The sequence below is a fragment of the Typopeltis vanoorti genome, chromosome 15 (genome assembly GCF_054136105.1).
Source record: "Typopeltis vanoorti isolate ZY-2024b chromosome 15, IOZ_Tvanoo_1.0, whole genome shotgun sequence".
Classification (NCBI taxonomy): Eukaryota; Metazoa; Arthropoda; class Arachnida; order Uropygi; family Thelyphonidae; genus Typopeltis; species Typopeltis vanoorti.
The window spans coordinates 46,802,081-46,823,410 of record NC_143563.1 but is presented as its reverse complement, the minus strand read 5'-3'; the positions used below and the strand labels follow the sequence as shown (position 1 = coordinate 46,823,410).

At 36.1% G+C, this 21,330-nt stretch overlaps 1 protein-coding gene across 1 annotated transcript in view; it reads right to left on the bottom strand.

Moving 5' to 3' along the window:
- Positions 1 to 8,200: 8,200 nt before the first annotated feature.
- The window catches only part of LOC150098735 (doublecortin domain-containing protein 2-like), a 138,773-nt gene continuing 125,643 nt past the window's right edge, over positions 8,201 to 21,330 (bottom strand). Inside the window, exon 8 of the mRNA XM_090405739.1 lies at positions 8,201 to 8,501. Within this exon, the coding sequence (XP_090261865.1) occupies positions 8,316 to 8,501 (186 nt within the window). The 3' untranslated portion in view covers positions 8,201 to 8,315. The remainder of the gene's footprint in view (positions 8,502 to 21,330) is intronic.

Here is a 21,330-nt window from a genome sequence, read left to right as displayed (position 1 = left end):
CCATACACGAGAGGTTAGTTGATCAACCTATAGTACTCATACATGAGCGACAGAAACTAAATTTCATTACATCTGGCAAGACTGCACAATTAAATTGAAAGAACCAGTCATAAAGCCCATCTTGAAACAATATGAAACTCATATATTATTACTAATTCCTATCGAACATTTCCCCCAAAACTGGTCTGTTATTTGTTAGGGATCGAGTCAGATCTTATCTTTCTTTCCTATAACATATGAATAACTGCTCAATCCACATAGATTTGGTCTCCTGTATGTTTTCCTACCATTTTGGTACTTAGTTTCCCTTTCCTTTACCATTCTGTTTACATCACCTGGATTAGCTCTGCACATACATTTCGGAATGATAACAATCTTGCCTTCCTTTTTTAATATTTTTATTTTAATATGATTCCACTATTGATTACATCTGTTCGCTGTCCTAATTTTCACAGAACTCTCATATATGTGTCCTATAGGTTTTGATCAAAGCTTTATTTCTAACCCAGCTCTCAGATCCATAAGTTAAAAGCTTTAAACAATATCTTATATCCAGTGTTTAGTAATTTGATTAATTTCCCTGTTATTTCATATAAATTCCATACTCTGCTTATTCTATTGCCTATTTCCATACTCTATAAAAATTGTCATTATTCAAAATGTTTTACTTTTTCTACAGGTTCAGTTAGCCATTTAGGATGCATGTGAAGTGTTCAATGTTGCTAGCCACACAGTTGTCTTTTTAATGATGATTTTCATTGCAAAATTTGATCCAGCAACAATTCAATTTAGTTAAGGAATCCTGCAGACCTGGAATGGATTTGTCGAGGAGCATGATGTCATTTACCTAAAGAGCTGAGATGAACATCTCCATCTTTGATATCTGCTTTAACGTCTCTTTCCTTCGGAATATTTACCATATAGGTGATGATAGTAGTCACACCTGATTTTACATCACATCATCTTACTGTACCTCCTTCAATTCTAACTGGTAACTTACAACCCAACTATAGAAATATGATTACTTGATGTAATGTTCTGTTTACACTATATAAAATATTTGCAGCATTTTAACATCTTTCCATTTAACATGTTATGTGCCTTTTCCACATCTACAAAACTAAATACAGCCACTTGTTATATTCCTATGAGTTCTTATCTCTTTGTGTCTAAGTGAAAATCTGCTACTGATAACACCTATTTGGCCTAAACTACTCAAGTTATTCATTCTCAAGTTTACTTTCCACAACTTTTCCTTAATGTGTCCTCAGTTATGATGGAATAAATGTTACCCGGAACATTCAGTTGAGAAAGCCTATGTAATTATTTCCCTTTTTAGAGATGGGAACTGTGAGAGCTCTAATATGATCATCTGTAATCACAGTTCCAATCTCTAAAAAGGAATAAAAAAAATAAATAAATAAATATATAAAAATAAATGGGGTGCTTAAGGGTCAAAGCTGTATAACTGAGAGGACACCTCCACATAGCCTTTAAAGGAATGCGGAGAACCGACCAGGGCTTCTGACCTAATGTCCAATCCTCACCTTCTCGTGGTGCACCCTGTTGGGTATCTACTTGAATACTGAACGGATGAGGATGGGCTGGCAATTTGGGATTTAGCCGACCAAATTGTATTCTTATTGGTTAAACCAAAATATTGAATGATGGTACAACATGACAAAATTTCATGCCGGCTGGGGCGTCGGCCGGTTAAACAAGGCCCCCGTTGTTTTCGCCAGGGAACCAGGGCAAACAGCGAAAAGTCAGCTACTGGAACAAATCTAAAAACAAACCCCAACTCAACATCACCAGAGTTAAAGATCGGAACTATCAACGTAAGAAGCCTGAATGGCAAAGAAATGGAGCTAGCTGAGGAATTAGATAAGTACCAGATCGACATAATAGGGGTGACTGAAACAAAAAAGACAAAAACTGGTGAGATCTTTCTGAGCAATAAATACAAAATGTTATATTCAGGCAATGACAATCAAGGAAAAGAAGGAGTAGCTATAGTATTCAACACAAAATACGAGGCTAATCTTCTTGAATGGCAGTCAGTCTCAAGTAGAGTAATGTGGGCAAATATGAGAATGGGGAACTGGACAATGAGACTTATTTGTGCCTATGGTCCCACAGAAGGTTCTACTAAGGTAGAAGTGGAGGAATTTTTTGAGTCTTTAGAAAAAGCAACTGACACAATGAAAAAGGAATAGTTCGTCCTTGTTGGGAATCTTCATAGCAGAGTACGAAATGATTGTGAGACATACAAAAATATTTTGGGAAAATTTGGAGAAAAGAGCAAAGCTAATAATAATGGCAAATATCTGTTGGATTTCTGCTCAGGACATGGACTGGTTATTACTAACACCATGTTCCAACATAAAAATGTGCACAAATTCACATGGAGAGAAGAGGCACGGAATAAGAAAAGTCTCATTGACTATGTTATTGTTGATAGTGATGTTTTCTCCCTGGTGCAGGACAGCAGAGTGTACAGAGGATTTGAAATTGGAAGTGATCACTATTTAGTCTTGAGCAGGATAAAATTGAATTTCATATTGAAAAGAATAACATGTAAGAAAGTTTTAAAGCGAATAAAAGTTGAGCAGCTCTCAGATGTGAGCTGTAGACTAAAATACACAAAGATTATTGAAGAAAAAATGAAAGAGTTTGAGAACATGAATCAAACCTTGGAGATTCAGTGGCAAACTCTGAAGAAAACATTGATTGATTCTGCCAGAGAGGCATGTGGTGAGGTTGTCTGTAAGGATAAAAAAATCAAAATTCCCTGGTGGACACAGGAAGTTAAAGAGGCAGTGAAGGAAAAGAAGAAAGCATACCAAACGTTCCTGTCAAATAAGTCAGCTTATGCTCTTAGAGAATATAGAGACAAATGCAAGACCGTATAAGCACTCTGTAAAACTAGCTAAACAAAAGTCATGGGAGGACTTTGGCAAGAATATAGAAAATAAATATCAAGAAGGTGGCAAAATATTCTGGAGGTTGTTGAAGAAGCTTAAGAATGGAGGAAAGAGTGCTATAAAAGGAATTAGAGATGATAAAGGTGACATGAAAATGGGAGAAAAAGATATCCTTGAAGTATGGAGTAATTACTTTGAAAAACTGCTAAATGAAACAAGCAGTGATGACAGCACAGTGGTAAAAAACACTGACCAGGCATGCAGTCAGGAATACATATCCATACTTGAAGTAGAAAAAGCCATCAAAAGCTTAAAATGTGGAAAGGCAGCAGGAATAGATGATATTCGACCAGAAATGCTGAAGTATGGTGGTATGAGAGTCTTATAGTGGCTGCACTGCATAGTTCAGAAAGCCTGGACAGAGGGACGAATTACCGATGATCGGAGTAGAGCTCTCATAGTACCCATATATAAAAAGGGAAATAAAACTGCATGTGAGAATTACAGAGGTATTTCCCTACTGAGTGTTCCTGGCAAGATCTATGCAAGTATACTTGAGAAACGGTTGAGAAGAATTGCGGAAGAAAAGCTTGGTGAAGAACAAGCTGGATTCAGGCCAAATAGAGGTTGTCAGGATCAGATCTTCACTTTACGACAAATAGTCGAGAAAGCATGGGAATATAACAAAGATCTGTATTTAAGTTTTGTCGATCTGGAAAAGGCATATGACAAGGTGCCAAGAGAGAAGCTATTCAATACGCTGCAGTTATATGGTGTCAATCAATGGGGCATTATATCAAGCAATACTTAGTCTTTATTTGAGTTGTAAGTCAGCAGTAGAATTGAAGGAAGTACAGGAAGATGGTTTAATGTTAAATCTGGTGTGAGACAAGGATGTACATTATCCCCTCTGTTATTCATTATCTATATGGATCACATTATGAAGGAAAGTGGTATTAAACATGATATCAAAATTGGAGATGTTAATGTCAGCTCTTTGCTTTATGCGGATGATGTTATACTTCTAAATAAATCCGCTACAAGTCTGCAAGATTCTCTGACTAAATTGAATAGCTGTTGTAATAGATATGGTATGAAGGTCAGCAATAAAAAGACAAAGACAATGAAAATAGGCAGAATCATTGAAAATGTTAACTGTGTTGTGAATGGAGAACCTGTGGAACAAGTAAAGCATTTCAGCTATTTAGGCACGATTTTTACTGAAGATGGTAAATTAAATATAGAAATAAACAACAGAATCAGCAAAGCTGGCATGGTGGGAAGTCAATTGAATAAATTCAATAAGAGGAATAAGAGAGAAATTAGTCGCAACACTAAATTAGCTGTATACAAGACAGTGTTCAAATCAGTTTTAACTTATGGATCTGAGAGCTGGGTCAGAAGTAAAACACTTGACCAAAGACTAGAGACCGCAGATATAAGAGTCCTGAGAAAGATTATAGGTGTGAACAGATGGCATCAATGGCAATATCATATTAAAAATGAGGATATTAGGAAAGAACTTGACATTGTCAGCATCCAGGAATGCGTTAGCAGAGCTAATCTCAGGTGGTATGGTCACTTAAACAGAATGGGCGAGGAAAGATTAGCAAAACAAGTGTTCTCTGACAGGTTGGCAGCAAAACGACCCAGAGGTAGACCAAGATATAGGTGGATTGATACGGTACAAAGTGCTTTAGACAATAGAAATATAAGATCTGATAATGTTGGAGTGCTGACAAGTAACAGACTGATTTGGAGGAAAATTGTAGATAGGAAATTAATAATGATGTAATTTTTTTCATGTAGTACTATCATATCCTGTACACCCCTTGAGGGTACATGGAAGGAATTTGATGATGATGATGATGATGATAAAAATAAATAAAGATAATGTAATTATCACATGTAATTAAATATTTAAATATGTACATCTGGTTGAATTACAGATGTACAAATTTGAATATTTCCAATCGAACAGAATCTACTACTGCTGCCTTTCACATTTCATGCTTTGCATAGCTTTTTCTACCTCGAATATGGATACGTACTCCTGACTGCAATCCACTTGAATATTTTTTGTCACTTCTTCTTTACTTAAGCAACATGTCAAATAAATTACTCCAAACATTCAGAATACTTTTATCTTCAGCTTTCATGTCACCTCTATCATCTCCGACTGTTTTTACAGTACAATTTTCACTACATTTCTAAACTTTTTAACGGCCTCCACATTGGCAGCTCAATGGTGTAACTAGGGGGGGGATGCAGAGAGAGACGGTCCGCCCCGGGTGGCACTTTTCACGTGAGACACAATTTTATTTTTCGACGATTCTTCTATTTATGTTAATTAAGTAATAAATTAATTTTATTACTTAATTAATAATTAGTTTTCAACAACTATACTTACAACTAAAATAAACACAAACATAGTGTTTTAATTTCTTTCCCTATGTGGTTTTGACTTTTTGTAATATTTTTGGTGTGCATTGAGAGGGGCGGCAAACTCAGGGACCGCCCCGGGCAGCAAAAGCTCTAGCTACGCCACTGTGTCAGTTACTAGTATTTTTCTTCTATATTCTTACCAAAGTGCTCCATGACTTTTATCTGCTTTTTCACTTTGATTCATTTTCTTACATTGCTCGGTGTATTCTTTCAAGATACATGCTTGCTCATTCGATATGAACTTTCTAGACACTTTTTTTTTTTTTCTTTTCAATGACTGTTTAAGTTTTTGAGTTGACTGTGGACTTCTGATTTTTCTATTCTAGTAGGCATCTCACCACATCTCTCTGGCTAAACCAATCAATATTTTCTTTCAATCTACCTCTAGGTTTCCGTTTGCTTCTTATTTTCAAACATTTTTTCTTTTTCTTGAATGATATTTGTGTGCATTTGTCTATAGTTTGCCTCTAAAAGTTGCTTGACTTTGATTCTTTTAAAAAAAACTTTTGTATATTTTTATTTTCAATATCCAATTCATTTTTATTCTGTTCAGATCTAAATGGCATCACTTCTTGTTTCAGATCTTCTGTATACTCTTTGTGCCCATCTTGATGCTGAAACAAGGTATTGCTGGTAATAGTCTTGAACAGAAATCCAGCCGGTATTTACCATTATTATTAGTTTTTGCCCTTTTCTCCAAATTTTCTAATTAGAGACCAGAATTGAAACTGTAATAGTTTCCCTTTGACAGCCCAGTTCTATGGAAGCATAACTATTTCCACAGGCATTCTAAAAATAAAATGATATAAATAAATCCAAAACACCTTTTATTTCCCTACTGGGATTAGACGAGACAGTTTTAGCCATATCAAAATTGTAGGACTGGGCGGGCAAGTTCAATCTCCACTGGCAGGCAATCAGAGACAGCTAGCTCACGACTATCAAATTATAATAACTGGCATCCAGCATACAGCAGCTTACAAGCTTTACCATCTTGTGGTCCCTGACCCTAACACAATATATTTATTGTCTGAAATAGCATGGGTTCTAATCAATTTCTTTAGTTTATGGGACAAAAAACTTGAATGACCATGCAAGTGATCAATTAACTTGGGAACCAGTGGAAAAAATAGTTAGAAAAAGTTTCTGTAGTCAGTGACTAGATTCAAACTGAGAACAGCTTGCTTTAGGTGGCCTAGTGCTATAGATGCAACCATAACTTCAAAAAGACAACACAGGCCTAATAAAATTAAAATCAATTTTCGTCTGTACCATTGCTAACGCTTCCATTATGGCTCCCCTACATGCTTGTTCCAATGGTGAAAATTTGTGTCCTAAGCTTTTCAGTCACTAGTTTTGTTGTAGTTCCACATCTTTTCCACACAGAAGCCTTTATGTAATTGACCGCCGTACACAAGATCATGACAGGCTCTTACCAACTAAAGGAAGATTAGATACTCTATTCACAATCATAAATGGATTGTGAATGCTACTAGTTATAACAGTTATCAATGGAGAACTTAATTTTCCTTATTACTGGATACTGCCTCTTCATTCCAATGTATATCACCATAATTAAAATCAGCTAAAATGATCATACTTCTATTGTTCACAGTCAACACCAAATTGTGTATGAAAGACCCTTGCCTATACCACCGAAATAATGTTAGAGACAGGGGTGTACATCAAAAGCAAGAAATTTAGATCCTTAACATAGTTAGATCTAAAAAAAAAAAAACAAGCAAAGCAAATATGAGATGCAAAATACAGGAGATACTTTTGGAGGAGGCGGAAGAGATGAAGGATTTTGGGATTATGGGAATGACGCAGAGAACATTGATATGTAGAAGTAAGGATGTTTTTATTCCATTGTACAAGACTCTGATCAGGCCGCAAATGGATTACTGTACACAGATTTGGTCGCCAGGTTTTCAAAAGGATGATGAGATGTTGGAAAGGGTCCAAAGACAATTAACCAAGTTGGTTTCTAGTCTCTGGAATATGAGGACAGATTGAGAGAATACAAATTATAGAGTCTAGTGAATAGAAGGAAGAGGGGAGATATGATTGAGACATATAAGTTGGTAAACAGTAATTATCAGATTAGCATTGATGAGATTTTTCATAGAATATCTGGAGAAAGGGGAGAATGAGAGGCCATCCCTGAAAGCTGTATAAGGTGGGTGTGAGGAATAGATTTTTTGCATGGCGAATGGTGGGTGATTGGAATGCACTGCCTGAGAGTGTGGCGAGTGCAAGGACAGTGAATGCATTTAAGTCAAGGTAAGATGAGCTGTATGTGTGTGTGCAAGAATGGAACCTCCTATGATGAGTCTCTCGACTCCATGGAGTCAAGAGACTCATCGTGGGAGGTTCCATTCTCGCACACACAATATATTTGGATTATCATCATCAACAACACTTCATAGAGTACTGTTGATGATGATGATAATAATAATAATAAAAATTAATAAGTCTATATTAAAAAGCTATTGCTACAGTACTAGCATTAATGGAATAAATAAACAAAAAATTTTAAGAATTACTCTCCTTGTTAAGATTTTTAAAAAATAAAAATCAAGGTTAAAAAAAATACTTATGATCTATTAAGATCAGAAATAGAGATATGAACAGCATAGCAAGAATGTTTGTGACAAGAATGACTGCAAAGACTGAATAAAATATGCTACTGCTAATATATATAAACAGCAAATGGGACACAGTGCTCATATATTCCATATATCTTAAATTAATATATACATTTTTTTAATTAACAAGTTGCTATTTACAGTATTTGTTTGCCTGTTTGACAGGCTATACAAGGATTGCAATTTTGATGTTAATCTGACTTTTTTTTAGGAACTGCAGAAAAATTATATTCACTTTGTGCCTCTTTAAAAAAGAGATATACCACAGAATACGCTTTACAAGAGGACATAACAACAATCACACATAAATATTTTGTACATGATTCTGCTGAAGCTGTTGCTCATGTCTTCCAGGTGTTACACTTATATTTTTCCCTTGCATTGAAGGTAAAAAAGCAACTAATTCTTGTGGGGCCTGAAGAGTTGTGATCTCCTGAAGTGATCTTTCCATATCTGGTGTGATTTCTTCTTCTTCTTCTTCTTCCTAAGAATTGGAAAATAATTCATAAATAAATAAATAAATAAATATATATATATATATATATATATATATATATATATATATATATATATATATATATATATATATATATATATATAAGTATTTATTTACTGAAACAGAAGATCACTATAATTCATAAACCACTGTGCATTCTATACTTCATCTATATCAATTTTTCACAGCAGCTTAATTCATATCCACAGATAATACTTGTAATGAATGAATGAACTTTAATTTCATGATTATCTTCCCAAGCAAATTGACCCTCCATTTCAGTTAACCTTCCTATCAACTGAAGCAGACAAACTACCTTATGATTTTTAAAGGATAAAAATATGAAAAACTTTTGTCTTTTAATTGTAAAATTATCTAGCCCTGATATTGCTAGTGATAATAGATCCATTAACAAATTCAGTACTGTCGACAGGGTGTAGCATAAGGCAGCCTACCTCACAGTGCGTCTTAATTAGGGCGATTGTTCAGTCATATTGCAGTAGGCACTGTGTTAACAATTCCTGTTAGCGTAGCAAATGCGGAAAGAAGTTTTTCCAAGCTTAAACTAATTAAAACTTATTTGCGAACAGCAATGACCCAAGAAGATAGGGTGGTTCTAGATTGGTTAACGATAGAGGCAGACATAGCTTATAATTTAAATTTAGAAGAATTTATAAACAGTTTTATTGTGTGATATTCCTGTTGAGCAAACATTTAATAAATATTATTATGCAATCATTTTGCATTAATGTTTCTCTTGTAATAAAAACAAAATAACAATTGGAGATTTTCTTATATTTTTGTCTTATAATCCACTAGAGGCAACATTAATTGTTTGCCTCAGGGCGTGATCTAATCTGACAACCACCCTGAACAAATTAATTACAGTTTAATGTTTATATAAAATATCCTTTATCAGAAAATTCATTCAATATTTTAATATTTTATTTATTTTGCCTGTTTGCAAGAGAAATTTAAAAAAAAAAATTTTCATATGTGAAAAAAAAATTACATCTATTTTAAAATAGGATACAAGATCAATTGTAGCAATATATTCGTTATTGGTAAGATTTGCCATCTTTTATTCTTGAAATAAGTTGCAAAAGAACAAGTTATTTTATTCAGGTTTTTTTTTTTACTGCAAATATTGCAGACAATTTTTTTTTTTTTTGTACTATATTCAAATACTTGCATTGAAAATAATTCTGTTAAATATTTATGAAAAACAACTTGTTTACAAATAAGTGATGACCTATGTCCTCTAAGAGTGGAGAATTTGGAAGGAAGTGAGACAAATGATTTTGAGAGCGTATGGTGTGAGGTAGAGGTAGGCAAGACAGGATATTTAGTGGGGTGTTGCTACAGACCCAGGAGCACAGAGGATGGGGACCAGGAGATATTTAGACAGCTAAGTTTGGCAAGAATGATTGTTATGGAAGATTTTAACTTCAGTAGTATAAATTGGAGAGAGGAAGATGCATGTAGCAATAGGGGAATGGAATTTCTAGAATTCTTGAGGGACAAATGTCTTAGGCAACATGTAACAGAGGGAACAAGAGGTTCAAAAGTTTTGGATTTGGTTATAGCATCAGAAGAGTTGATAATAACTGAGTTGACGTCTCTCCCACCAGTTGGAGAGAGTGACTATATGGTGTTGACTTGGAAAATGAATAGACATGCAGGAGTATCAAAGAGACGGGAACTTATGTGGAATTATAAGGCAGGTGATTATAATAGTCTCTTAGACGTCAACTTCGGGAAGTTTCATGGAGGGAGGAATTGGAAGGCCGGGATATCACCAGTGCGTGGGAAATTGTGAAAGAATATTTGTTATCAGCAATGGTAAGTTGTATACCACGAGTGAAGAAGAGGACGCAATTTGGAGTAAAGTGGATGACAACAATATTAAACAGGAATTGCATGCAAAAAAGAGGCTATGGAAGAGATATAAGGAGATAGGTGAAGAGATGCATGAGGAATATAAGACACAGGCCAGAAGAGTGACTAGTGTGGTAAGGAAAGCGAAACTGGAATATGAGAGGAGATTGGCCCTAAGATCCAAAGAAAATCCTAGGGAATTTTTTAGCTATGTGGCCAGTAGGAGGAGAAATGACTGTGGAAGAATGATATTGTGGGATAAAAATGGGAATAGAGTGACTGATGCAGAGGACATAGTGGAATTGTTCAATGAACACTTTATTGGAGTATTTCATCCTAGAGGAGTCAGTTTTAATGCTAGAGGGATAGGACTGGTACGAGGTCTGGAGGTACAGGAGGAGAGTGTGTTTCAGATACTGAGTACTCTGGATGTCAGTAAAGCTGTGGGACTGGATGGTATTTCGCCACGAGTTTTGAGAGAATGTGCTGGCGAATTGACAATACCTTTAATGTGGCTTTACAATGAAAGTCTGGCTTTGGCAAAGGTGCCCAGGGAATGGAAGGAAGGTAAGATAGTGCCATTGCATAAGGGTGGTAACAGACTGGAAGTGTCTAATTATAGGCCAGTCTGTGTGTCATCAGTAGTTGTTAAGATCTTGGAGAAAGTAGTGAGGGACCGTGTACAGCATTGGGCAGATGAGGGTAATGTTATCTGTGAGAATCAACATGGATTTGTGAAAGGACGCTCTTGTTTTAGCAATATGCTAGCCTTTTATAATAAAGTTACAAGAACATTAGATGAGGGAAAGGCATATACTGCAATTTTCTTAGACTTGGAGAAGGCATTTGACAGGGTGCCACATGATAAGCTGATATTTAAGTTGCAGCACATGGGTCTGGATGTCAGATTGGTCAACTGGATTCAGGACTGGCTGTCTGATAGGTATCAGAGAGTTGTGTATGGTGGAGCAGTTTCCAGGAGGCAGAGGGTTACAAGTGGGGTCCCACAGGGCTCAGTACTAGGACCTATATTGTTTAACCTTTATATCAATGATATAGCCAGTGGATTGCAGGGGGATATTCAGTTGTTTGCAGATGATGCGAAGCTGGGAAGGATTATTAGTAATAGTGCAGATGTGGTAGCCCTGCAAGAGGATTTAAATAAGCTAGATAGATGGGCAAATGAATGGGGTCTCAGTTTAATGCAGCAAAATGTAAGGTCTTGAGGTTTGGGAAACATCGATGGGATGCTGCATACTCTATGGGAGGAGTTATACTGGAGGAAGTAGGGGAGACAAGAGATCTGGGGTTGATGATTGATAGAAACCTGAAGTTTAGGGGACATATTGCAAAGGTGGTGAAGGTAACACAGAGGATTGCTGCTATTATGAGAAGGACACTGACCTGCAGAGATAAGAGGGTTATCATTCCGTTGTATAAGTCTCTGATCAGACCACACTTGGACTATTGTTCTCAGATTTGGTCCCCAGGATTTGAAGGGGATAAATTAACTGTGGAAAGGATACAAAGACGGATGACAAAGATGGTTTCAGGACTGTACAAGGATAGTTATGAGGATCGGCTGAGAGAATGTGGACTGCAGAGTTTGGTGGATAGAAGAAGGAGAGGTGATATGATTGAGACTTTTAAACTGTTGAGAGGTGGTTACAGGGTTGACACTGGGGAGTTCTTTCGCTTGGTTGATCAGCGGGAAGGAGTGATGACAAGAGGCCATCCCTGGAAGTTACGAAAGGAAACTGTGAGCAAGAGGGTAAGGAGTGGTTTCTTTGTGTGGAGGGTGGTTGAGCCGTGGAATGCATTGCCTGATGGAGTGGTGGGAGCGAGAACGGTCAGTGAGTTTAAAGAGTGGTATGATGGACTTTGTGTTTCTCAGGGGGGGACCTCCCCTCAGTGAGTCTTGACAGACTTTTTGTCTTAGGAAGGACCTCCCTCGAAGAGTCTTTTGACTCCTTGGAGGCCTGAATAATAATAATAATAATAATAAATAACATTTTGTTTTCCTAAAATAAGTACGATGTCAATAATTTTTTTTTTTCCTTGCAAAATTCCAATATACAGCTTGTCATCATGTTTACTGTTTTTTATGAGGGTGGTCTAGAAAGTTCTCGACCTAACAATGAAAAAACAAATTTATCATTTTAAATTATTTTTATTTTTCAACATAATCTCCTTAAGACTAATACATTTATTCCAACGATGCTCCAGCGCCATTATCCCATTCCTGTAGTGGTTCTCAGTGAGATCTGCAAAAATACCCCTCTACAGCTGCAATCACCTCTTCATTCAAAGAAAAACACTGACAAGCAAGAAAAGAGTTTTAGTTTTGGGAAGAGATAGAAGTCAGAGGGAGCCAAATCTGGGTAATAGGGTGGATGTTCCAACAATTCATAGTGCAGATCCCTTAATTTTCCCACTGCCAAAACACCTTTGTCCAGGTGCATTGTCCTGATGAAAGATGATTTTTTCCTAACGCAAAGCAGGTCTTTTCTCACAAATTTTTTCGTCTAGTCTGGTTAGAAGATTGGAATAATATTCCCCTGCTATTGTTTTACCTTTTCAAGATAATTAATAAACAAAACGACTTTAACATCCCAAAACACCAATGCCATGACCTTTCCTGCTGATGCAACTGATTTTGTCTTCTTTGGCGCTAAATAACTGGCTTCTGTCCACTGTTTTGACTGCTGTTTGGATTCTGGTGTGTAATGGTGAATCCAAGTCTCATCCATAGTAATAAATCGATGCACAAAATCAGTTTTATTCTTGTTAAATCACTCCAAGCACTATTCAAAGATTTTAATGCAAGTGCGTTTTTGATCTGCTGTGAACAAGCATGGTACCCATCTTGTGCAAAGCTTTTTCATTTGCAATTCTTCATGCAAAATATATTCTACATGTTCTTTTGAAATGCCTATAGTCTCAGCAATTTCACACAGTTTGACTTGCTAGTCATCCAATACATATCGTGCACTTGATTAATGATTTCTGGTTACTACACTTTTTGGAAGTCCTTCACATGGATCATCTTCAAGGCTGGTACAGCCATGTTTAAACTCAGCTGCCCATTTCTTAATTGTCGAAAATGAAGTAGAAGAGTGCCTGTAAACTTTCTTTTACAAAGAATTTTATAACCACACAATACTCAATTTTATCCATTTCAAAGGATACAAACAACACTTTTGCTTCAGACAGCTGTATAAAACAAATTACTTGATAGAATAACTTGCAATTTCACATGGATGCATATGAAAGATGTACCAACTTAGAAAAAAAAATCTTGCCAATAGTGTTGTCATCTATGGTCGAGGCTGAGAACTTTTCAGACTACCCTCGTATATACACTGCTGTTCTGCTGTTTTATGTACAACAAATGATACTAAACTGCATTACTTACATGTTGAGTGAGAGATAACCTTTTTATATAATCATCATCATCTTCGGACCTCTATGAAGCAGAGACTCAACATGGGAGGTCCTACTGTCACACACACAGCTCACTATACCAAGCCTTAAACATTCACATTCTCTGTGGTCACCACACTCTCATGCAATGCATTCCAATCACTCACCACTCTCCATGCAAAAAAAAAAAAAAACCCTGCTTCTCATTCCCTCGCTATAAGGATGACTTCTTGTTCTCCCTATCTCCTAACATGCTATGAAAAACCTATTTAACATCTGATAAAACTCCCATGTCACTATCATATTCCCCTTCTTTCCTCCTATTCATTAGACTCTGCGAATTGCATTTTCCCAACTTTTCTTCATACTCAGCATTCCAACATCAGCTATATCACTGCCAGAATTTGTTGTGCTGTCCTCACAATTTTAGCAATGTGTCCTCTAAATTTTAGGTCCCTATTCATCATCACCAGATCTCTTATTTCCTCCACCTTCTCCAATATATCCCTAGAAATTGTATCTTCTGCATCCCATCTTTCTTTTCTTAATTTTGAAATCTTCATTGACAAAATAAAAGGACTACTTTGCAACACTTAACTGGCAACCTCACTCCAATGCTCATTCACTCAGTTAATTTAAATTTTCTTGTAAGGTGCAACATCTGCACTGTTCTTCACAGTTCTTCCTAACTTTGCATCATCTGCAAATAATTGAATATCCCCATTCAAACCTTCTTCAATATCATTAACAAGTTAAACAACAATAGCCCTAAAAGAGACCCTGGAGATACACCACTGCTAACATTCTCCTTCTGGCATATTGATTCCTCATACATTATTTGCTGATAACTATTCAACATCCAATCTCCAATCCAGTGCACTAATCTGTTATCCAACCATATCCATTCCAATTTAACTATCAAACTTATGTGGCAATCAACAATCAAAAACCTTTGCAAAATAAGTATACCACTGTGTATGTATCTTCCTTGTCCAATGCACCTGTGACCTTACTGTAGTAAGAAAGCAGATTATTTAAAACAGGGGTTGACAACCGGTGGCCCACATGCAGCTTAAATGTAGCATTTTTGGCAGCTCATAATAGGTTGACCATACTTACATGGCATGTGGCCCATATGTTGAGTTATTTAAATAATGTATTTTATAATATGAATAATAAATTAAAAATAATTTTATACCTATACTTTGTGATATTGCTGTGCAACTTGGCACGAGTTAACTGTGTGAGTCATCATGAGTGGGGATAACAAAACTGACTTCATCTGAAGACAACTGAGATTTCGGTGCAGTTTTGCAGTCGCGTTCCTGGTCCGTCTTTTAATATAATTCAATAACATCAACTATTATTTTCAGAGGATATATATTTGTTAAAAATAATTTCAAAAATGGGTTCAAGAAAACGTAAAATTGCAGATGAAGGAAGGCTTAATGATAAATGGAACAGCAAGTACTTCTTTATTGAAAATGGGGATATTCTATTTCTATCAATGAAAGACGTTATGGACATTGTGATACAACTGTAAATTACATCCGACGCAACGGCCTGAAACACTGCCAATTTCATGAATTCTTAACAGAAATAGAATCGAAGTGTAAGGACGTTATCTACTACTCAGCTGTTAGATGGTTAAGTAGAGGTGCTGTGCTAAAATCAATTTTTAATTTACATGAAGAAATAGATATTTTCGTGAGGGAACATGAAAATACTGCTCACAACTATCGGATAAAAAATGGATTATGTCTCTTGTATTTACGGTAGATATTACAACATACCTTAATGAATTTATTGTGAACCTGTAGGGCCAAGGTAAATTACTAGTCAAATTGCTTTCTGACATAAAAGCTTTTGAAGGGCAAAGTATGTCTGTTGAAGAAATATATGATGGAAGAAAATCTACATCATTATATATGTTGGAAATCTGCATCTACAATTGGATGGCAAACACAAAAGGAAATTTTGTTGGTATTATTGAAGAGTTACAAACAGAATTTTCAACAAGATTTGTGGATTTTCATAAAAATAGCATAGAAATGCGTTTTAATGTCGACATTGATGACGTACCAAACCAACTACAGATGGAAGTTTTGGAACAGAATGAAACATTGAAGAATGCATTAAGAGCAAGATGTTAAATCCCGTTTTATTTTATAGCCGGGTATGAAACTCGGGTCGAAATCCAACGACATCCATTGAAGAATGCATTTTCATTAGAAAATTTTGAAACATTTTATCGATGCTTAGCAAAAAATGTGAAGGATTAATCAGTTTCGCAAGGAAGATAATGGTCACATTTGGAAGCATACACATTTGTGAACAAGCATTTTCTACCATGAGTTTTAGAAAAAGTAAATTTTCTTCTTGACTGACTGATGAACATTTGCATGCTTCGATTTGAATTTGCACATCAGGCTATAAAGTGAATGTAGATAATTTGGCTAAGGGAAAACAATCACAAAAGGCACATTAAGCAGGGAGACACAGCAGGGAGTTTATGCTTCACATATTGTGAAGCATAAACTATATTACTTTGTTTTTATGTGATAATAAGTTTTCAATAAGTTTAATTTTCATACTTGTTCCATATTTCGTACTTTAAATATTTCTGTGTTTTTTAAAATTGATATATTAAAAATTGATAAATGAAGTATTTTTTCACTGACTATTTTCACTTAATTAAATGCTTGCGGCCCAATTATTAAAAATAAAAGTTGAATGTGGCCTGCAAGTCTGAAAAGGTTGTCGACCCCTGATTTAAAACATGATATTCTTTTAGCAAACCCATCTGTCCATCAAAAAGAATGCTGCTGTTGTCAACCCAATTGTGGATCATGGTCCTCATTAACCTCAACACCTGGCATTCGTATATGGTCCCCACTCTCACAGTGCTTCATGGTATAAACAGTGCCAAGAGAGGAAAAAATAAATACTTTTTTTATTAATTTATAAATTAATAAATGAATTTACAAAATAAAAATCTACTAATTTTATGCCAGTAGAAAACCAGCAAAATATTAGCAAGTTTAATAAATTTATTATTTTTTTTCCCCTCTCTTGGTATTGTTTATACCATGAAGCACTATTTATGAATAATCAACACACAGATTAGCCTATATAAAGATATCTTCAAAGGAATTTCTGAACACATTGCTAAAGTTCTAAGACCTCTTAACATTGTAGTGTTCTTTAATTTTGTCAGGAAGATTTCTACCTTCCTTTTCTCACCTAAACACATGCTTCCTCCACTCAACTTTACAGGTGTAACCAGATCCCTTGCTGCTGTAGTTTCATCTTACTTTACACAGTTTGGTAGATTGCAGCTGTCCATCATGAGAAACATACATCATACATCCATCTCAATAGGGTTCTTTGGAAGAACATTACTAAGCTTTTACATAAGAGTAGATTATTCCTTGTAGAACGGTTATACAATGAGCTGCAAGGCCTTTCTACACCACTTGAATTTAAACAGATCAAATGGTCTTTAGTTATCAGATTAAAAAATATTTCCCCTTTATGGAAAATATTATTGCATTAATCTTCTGTAAATTCCTGATTATTATCTTATTATATTAATATTTATATATTTTATTTTTTATTATATTATTATTTTTAAAAAATTATATGCTGACTGTCTATTGTCTGACTTATACCGTAGCAGCACTTTTTAAAATTAATCCTTTTATTGCATTTTGTGTTCCACTGTTAATGTACTGAGATGCGCTAAGGTGAAAATTTTACATTAATTAAAATTATTTCCACATTAGTTTGAGTTTCTGTATTTAATCTCTTCAGATATTTGATGGCTTTTCTACCTCAAAAATACAATATGCACTACTGACTGCATTCCTCTGGAATATATTTTACCACTGATCTGTCACTTTTTTGCTTGAGTTAGCAGTTTCAAAGTAATTACTCCAGACTTTTTTTTTAATTAAAGCTCTGTATACATATTTTGAAGTGAATGGTAGATTGCAGGATTTGCAATCTACTTTAAAGAATCCATGAATGGATTCTTTAAAGTATAACACACTATGACCATTTCCATGACCAGTTTTTTATTACACAACAAGTTTTTTATTATTTTCTTGACCTCCATAACACTCATCATAGGAAGAAGTCAACCCTAGTCAATGCAATGTCTATCATACCACTCCTTAAACCCATTCATTGTTTGCACTTGCACCACCCTCTCAGGCATTACATTCCCTGCTCCTACCACTCTTAATGCAAAAAACTTATTTCTTACCATTTTACTGACTACTCGTTAGTACTTGTTACTTTTTTTTATGTAACTCCCAGAGATGGCCTGTTGTCCTTGTTCCACTATATGAAATATTTTCTCAGTGTTAATCTGATTATAACCCTCCAACAGCCTAAATGTTTCATTCATATCACCCCTTTGTCTTCTATCCATCAAACTCTGCATGCCTGCCCTCATCCAATCCTCATAGTCACCATTCCACAATCTCTAAGGCTGTACATTGTACAGCCTTGGAGACTGTACCTAACCTTCTTCAAGGCTACTTCATCTGCTTGAAATCCTGGTGAGCAGATCTGAGCTCAAAAATCCAGATTTCATTTGATTAAAACTTTATGCAATGCGAGCACCATCTTTTTAAGGCTTGTGGCCAATAACCTTCTCAATATTGCAGCAATTCTCTGAGATGTCTTCATAACCTTTGTAATAGGTCCTCTGAACTTCAAATTTCTATCTACAATCATCCCAATATTCCACGTTTCCTCCACTTCTTCTAGTACACAGTAACTCCACTAAACAGTATTCCTTGCTCTTATTCCAATCAAACAAATCCACTTTTAGTTGCATTAACCTGATATACCCATTCAGGTGCAGGAGGGGTGTGTGTTCCAAATACTGAGTACTCTGGATGTCAGTAAAGTTGTGGAACTGGATGGACCACGAGTTTTGAGAGAATGTGCTAGGGAACTGACAGTGCCTTTGACCTGGCTTTTCAATGAAAGTCCAGCCGCAGGAAAGCCATCCATGGAATAGAAGGAAGGTAAGATAGTCTCATTGCATAAGGGTGGTAGCAGACTGGAAGTGTCTAATTATAGGTCAGTATGTGTGTCATCAGCAGTTAGTAAGATCTTGGAGAAAGTAGTGAGGGACCGTATACAGCATTGGGTAGATGAGGGTAATATTATCTGTGAGAGTCAACATGGATTCGTGAAGGGGCGCTCTTGTTTTAGCAATATGCTAGCCTTTTATAATAAAGTTACAAGAGCATTAAATGAGGGAAAGGCATATATTGCCATTTTCCTAGACTTAGCAAAGGCATTTGACAGGGTGCCACATGATAAGCTGATATTCAAGTTGCAGCACATGGGCCTGGATGTCAGATTGGTCAACTAGATTCAGATCTGGCTGTCCGATAGGTATCAGAGAGTTATGTATGGTGGAGCAATATCAAAGAGGCAGAAGGTTACAAGTGGGGTTAAACAGGGCTCAGTACTAGGACCTATATTGTTTAACTTTATAATAATGACATTGTCCGTGGATTGCAAGAGATATTCAGTTGTTTGCGGATGATGCGAAGCTGGGAAGGGTTATTAGTAATAATGCAGATGTGGTAGCCCTGCAAGAGGATTTGAATAAGCTAGATAGATGGGCAAATGAATGGGGGTCTCAGTTTAATGCAGCAAAATGTAAGGTCTTGAGGTTTGGGACACATCAATGGGATGCTGCATACTCTATGGGAGGAGTTAAACTGGAAGAAGTAGGGGAGACAAGAGATCTGAGGTTGATAATTGATAGAAACCTGAAGTTTAGGGGACATATTGTAAAGGTAGTGAAGGTAACACAGAGGATTGCTGCAATAATGAGAAGGACACTGACCTACAGAGATAAAAGGGTTATCATTCTGTTGTATGAGACTCTGATCAGACCACACTTAGACTATTGTTCTCAGATCTGGTCCCCAGGATTTGAAGGGGATAAATTAACTGTGGAAAGGGTACAAAGGCAGATAACAAAGATGGTGTCAGGACTGTACAATGTTAGTTATGAGGATCGGCTGAAGGAGTGTGGACTGCAGAGTTTGGAGGATAGAAGAAGGAGAGGTGATATGATTGAGACTTTTAAACTGTTGAGAGGTGGTTACAGAGTTGACACGGGGGAGTTCTTTCGCTTGGTTGAACAGCGGGAAAGAGTCATGACAAGGGGACATCCCTGGAAGTTACGAAAGGAAATTGTGAGAAAGAGGGTGAGGAGTGGTTTCTCTGCATGGAGGGTGGTTGAACCATGGAATGCATTACCTGATAGAGTGGTGAGAGCGAAAACGGTCAATGCATTTAAGGAGTGGTATGATAGGCTTTGTGTTTCCTAGGAGGGACCTTCCTCAATGAGTCTTAGAAAGGGCCTCCCACGATGAGTCTTTTGACTCCATGGAGGCCGAATAATAATAATAATAATTTGCCTACTATTCCAACTTATTCAAATCCTCTTCAAGAGCCAAAACATCAGCACTATTACTAATAACCCTTCATCTGCAAACAACTGAATGCCTCCCTGTAGTCCATTGACAATATCATTGACATAAAGACTGAGCAGTAATGGTCCCAAGTACTGAATCCTGTGGAACTCCACTTGTACTCTTCCTACTCTCTGATAACACTCCCCCAGATATTACTCTTTGATATCAATCAGAAAGCCAATTACAAATCCAATCCACTAACTTGACATCCAAACCACTATGTTGCAACTTAAAAACCAACTTTTCATTTGCAACCTGTCAAATGCCTTTGCAAAAATAAACCAAAAAAAAAACCAGTGTATACCTTACTTTCATCCGTTGTACTTGTTACTCTATTGTAAAAGGTCACCAGATTACTAAAACAAGAGCACCCTTTAATAAATCCATGCTGGCCTGCATAAATAATATTGCCTTCATCTACCCTATTCTGTACAAGTTCTTACCAATTTCTCTGAAATTTTAACTTAGCTGTTTAATAAAAGTCTTACAGAAGAAATACAAATGAGCCTATAGTTTGATATCTCCATCCTAACACCACTTTTATGCAATGCACCACTTACCTTCCTTTCTACTCTCCAGATACTTTCCCACATTGTAAGACTTTTATTAACAGCCAAATTAATAGCATGGTCAGTTCCAATGAATATTCCCTTAAACCTGTTGTGAAATCCTCCCCTACCCCCAATTTTGGAGAGCAGAGGCGAAGCTATTACTGTATTTTATGGAACTCTGCTTCAAGAATAAGATTAGGAATCAGGAGGCAATTGGCAACATCTCTCTATGTTTAGATTCATTGTTCATTATTTTCATTGGTGAAGTGTTAGAAGTGAACGTAAAGGATGTAACACTTCATCAATAAAAATAATAAACAATGAATCTAAACACAGAGAGATGTCACCAATTGCCTCCTGAAGCAGAGTTCCATAAAATACAGTAATAGCTTAACCTCTGCACTCCAAAATGCAACACTCTGAACTTACTGCCATCAAAATAGCTATTTCATT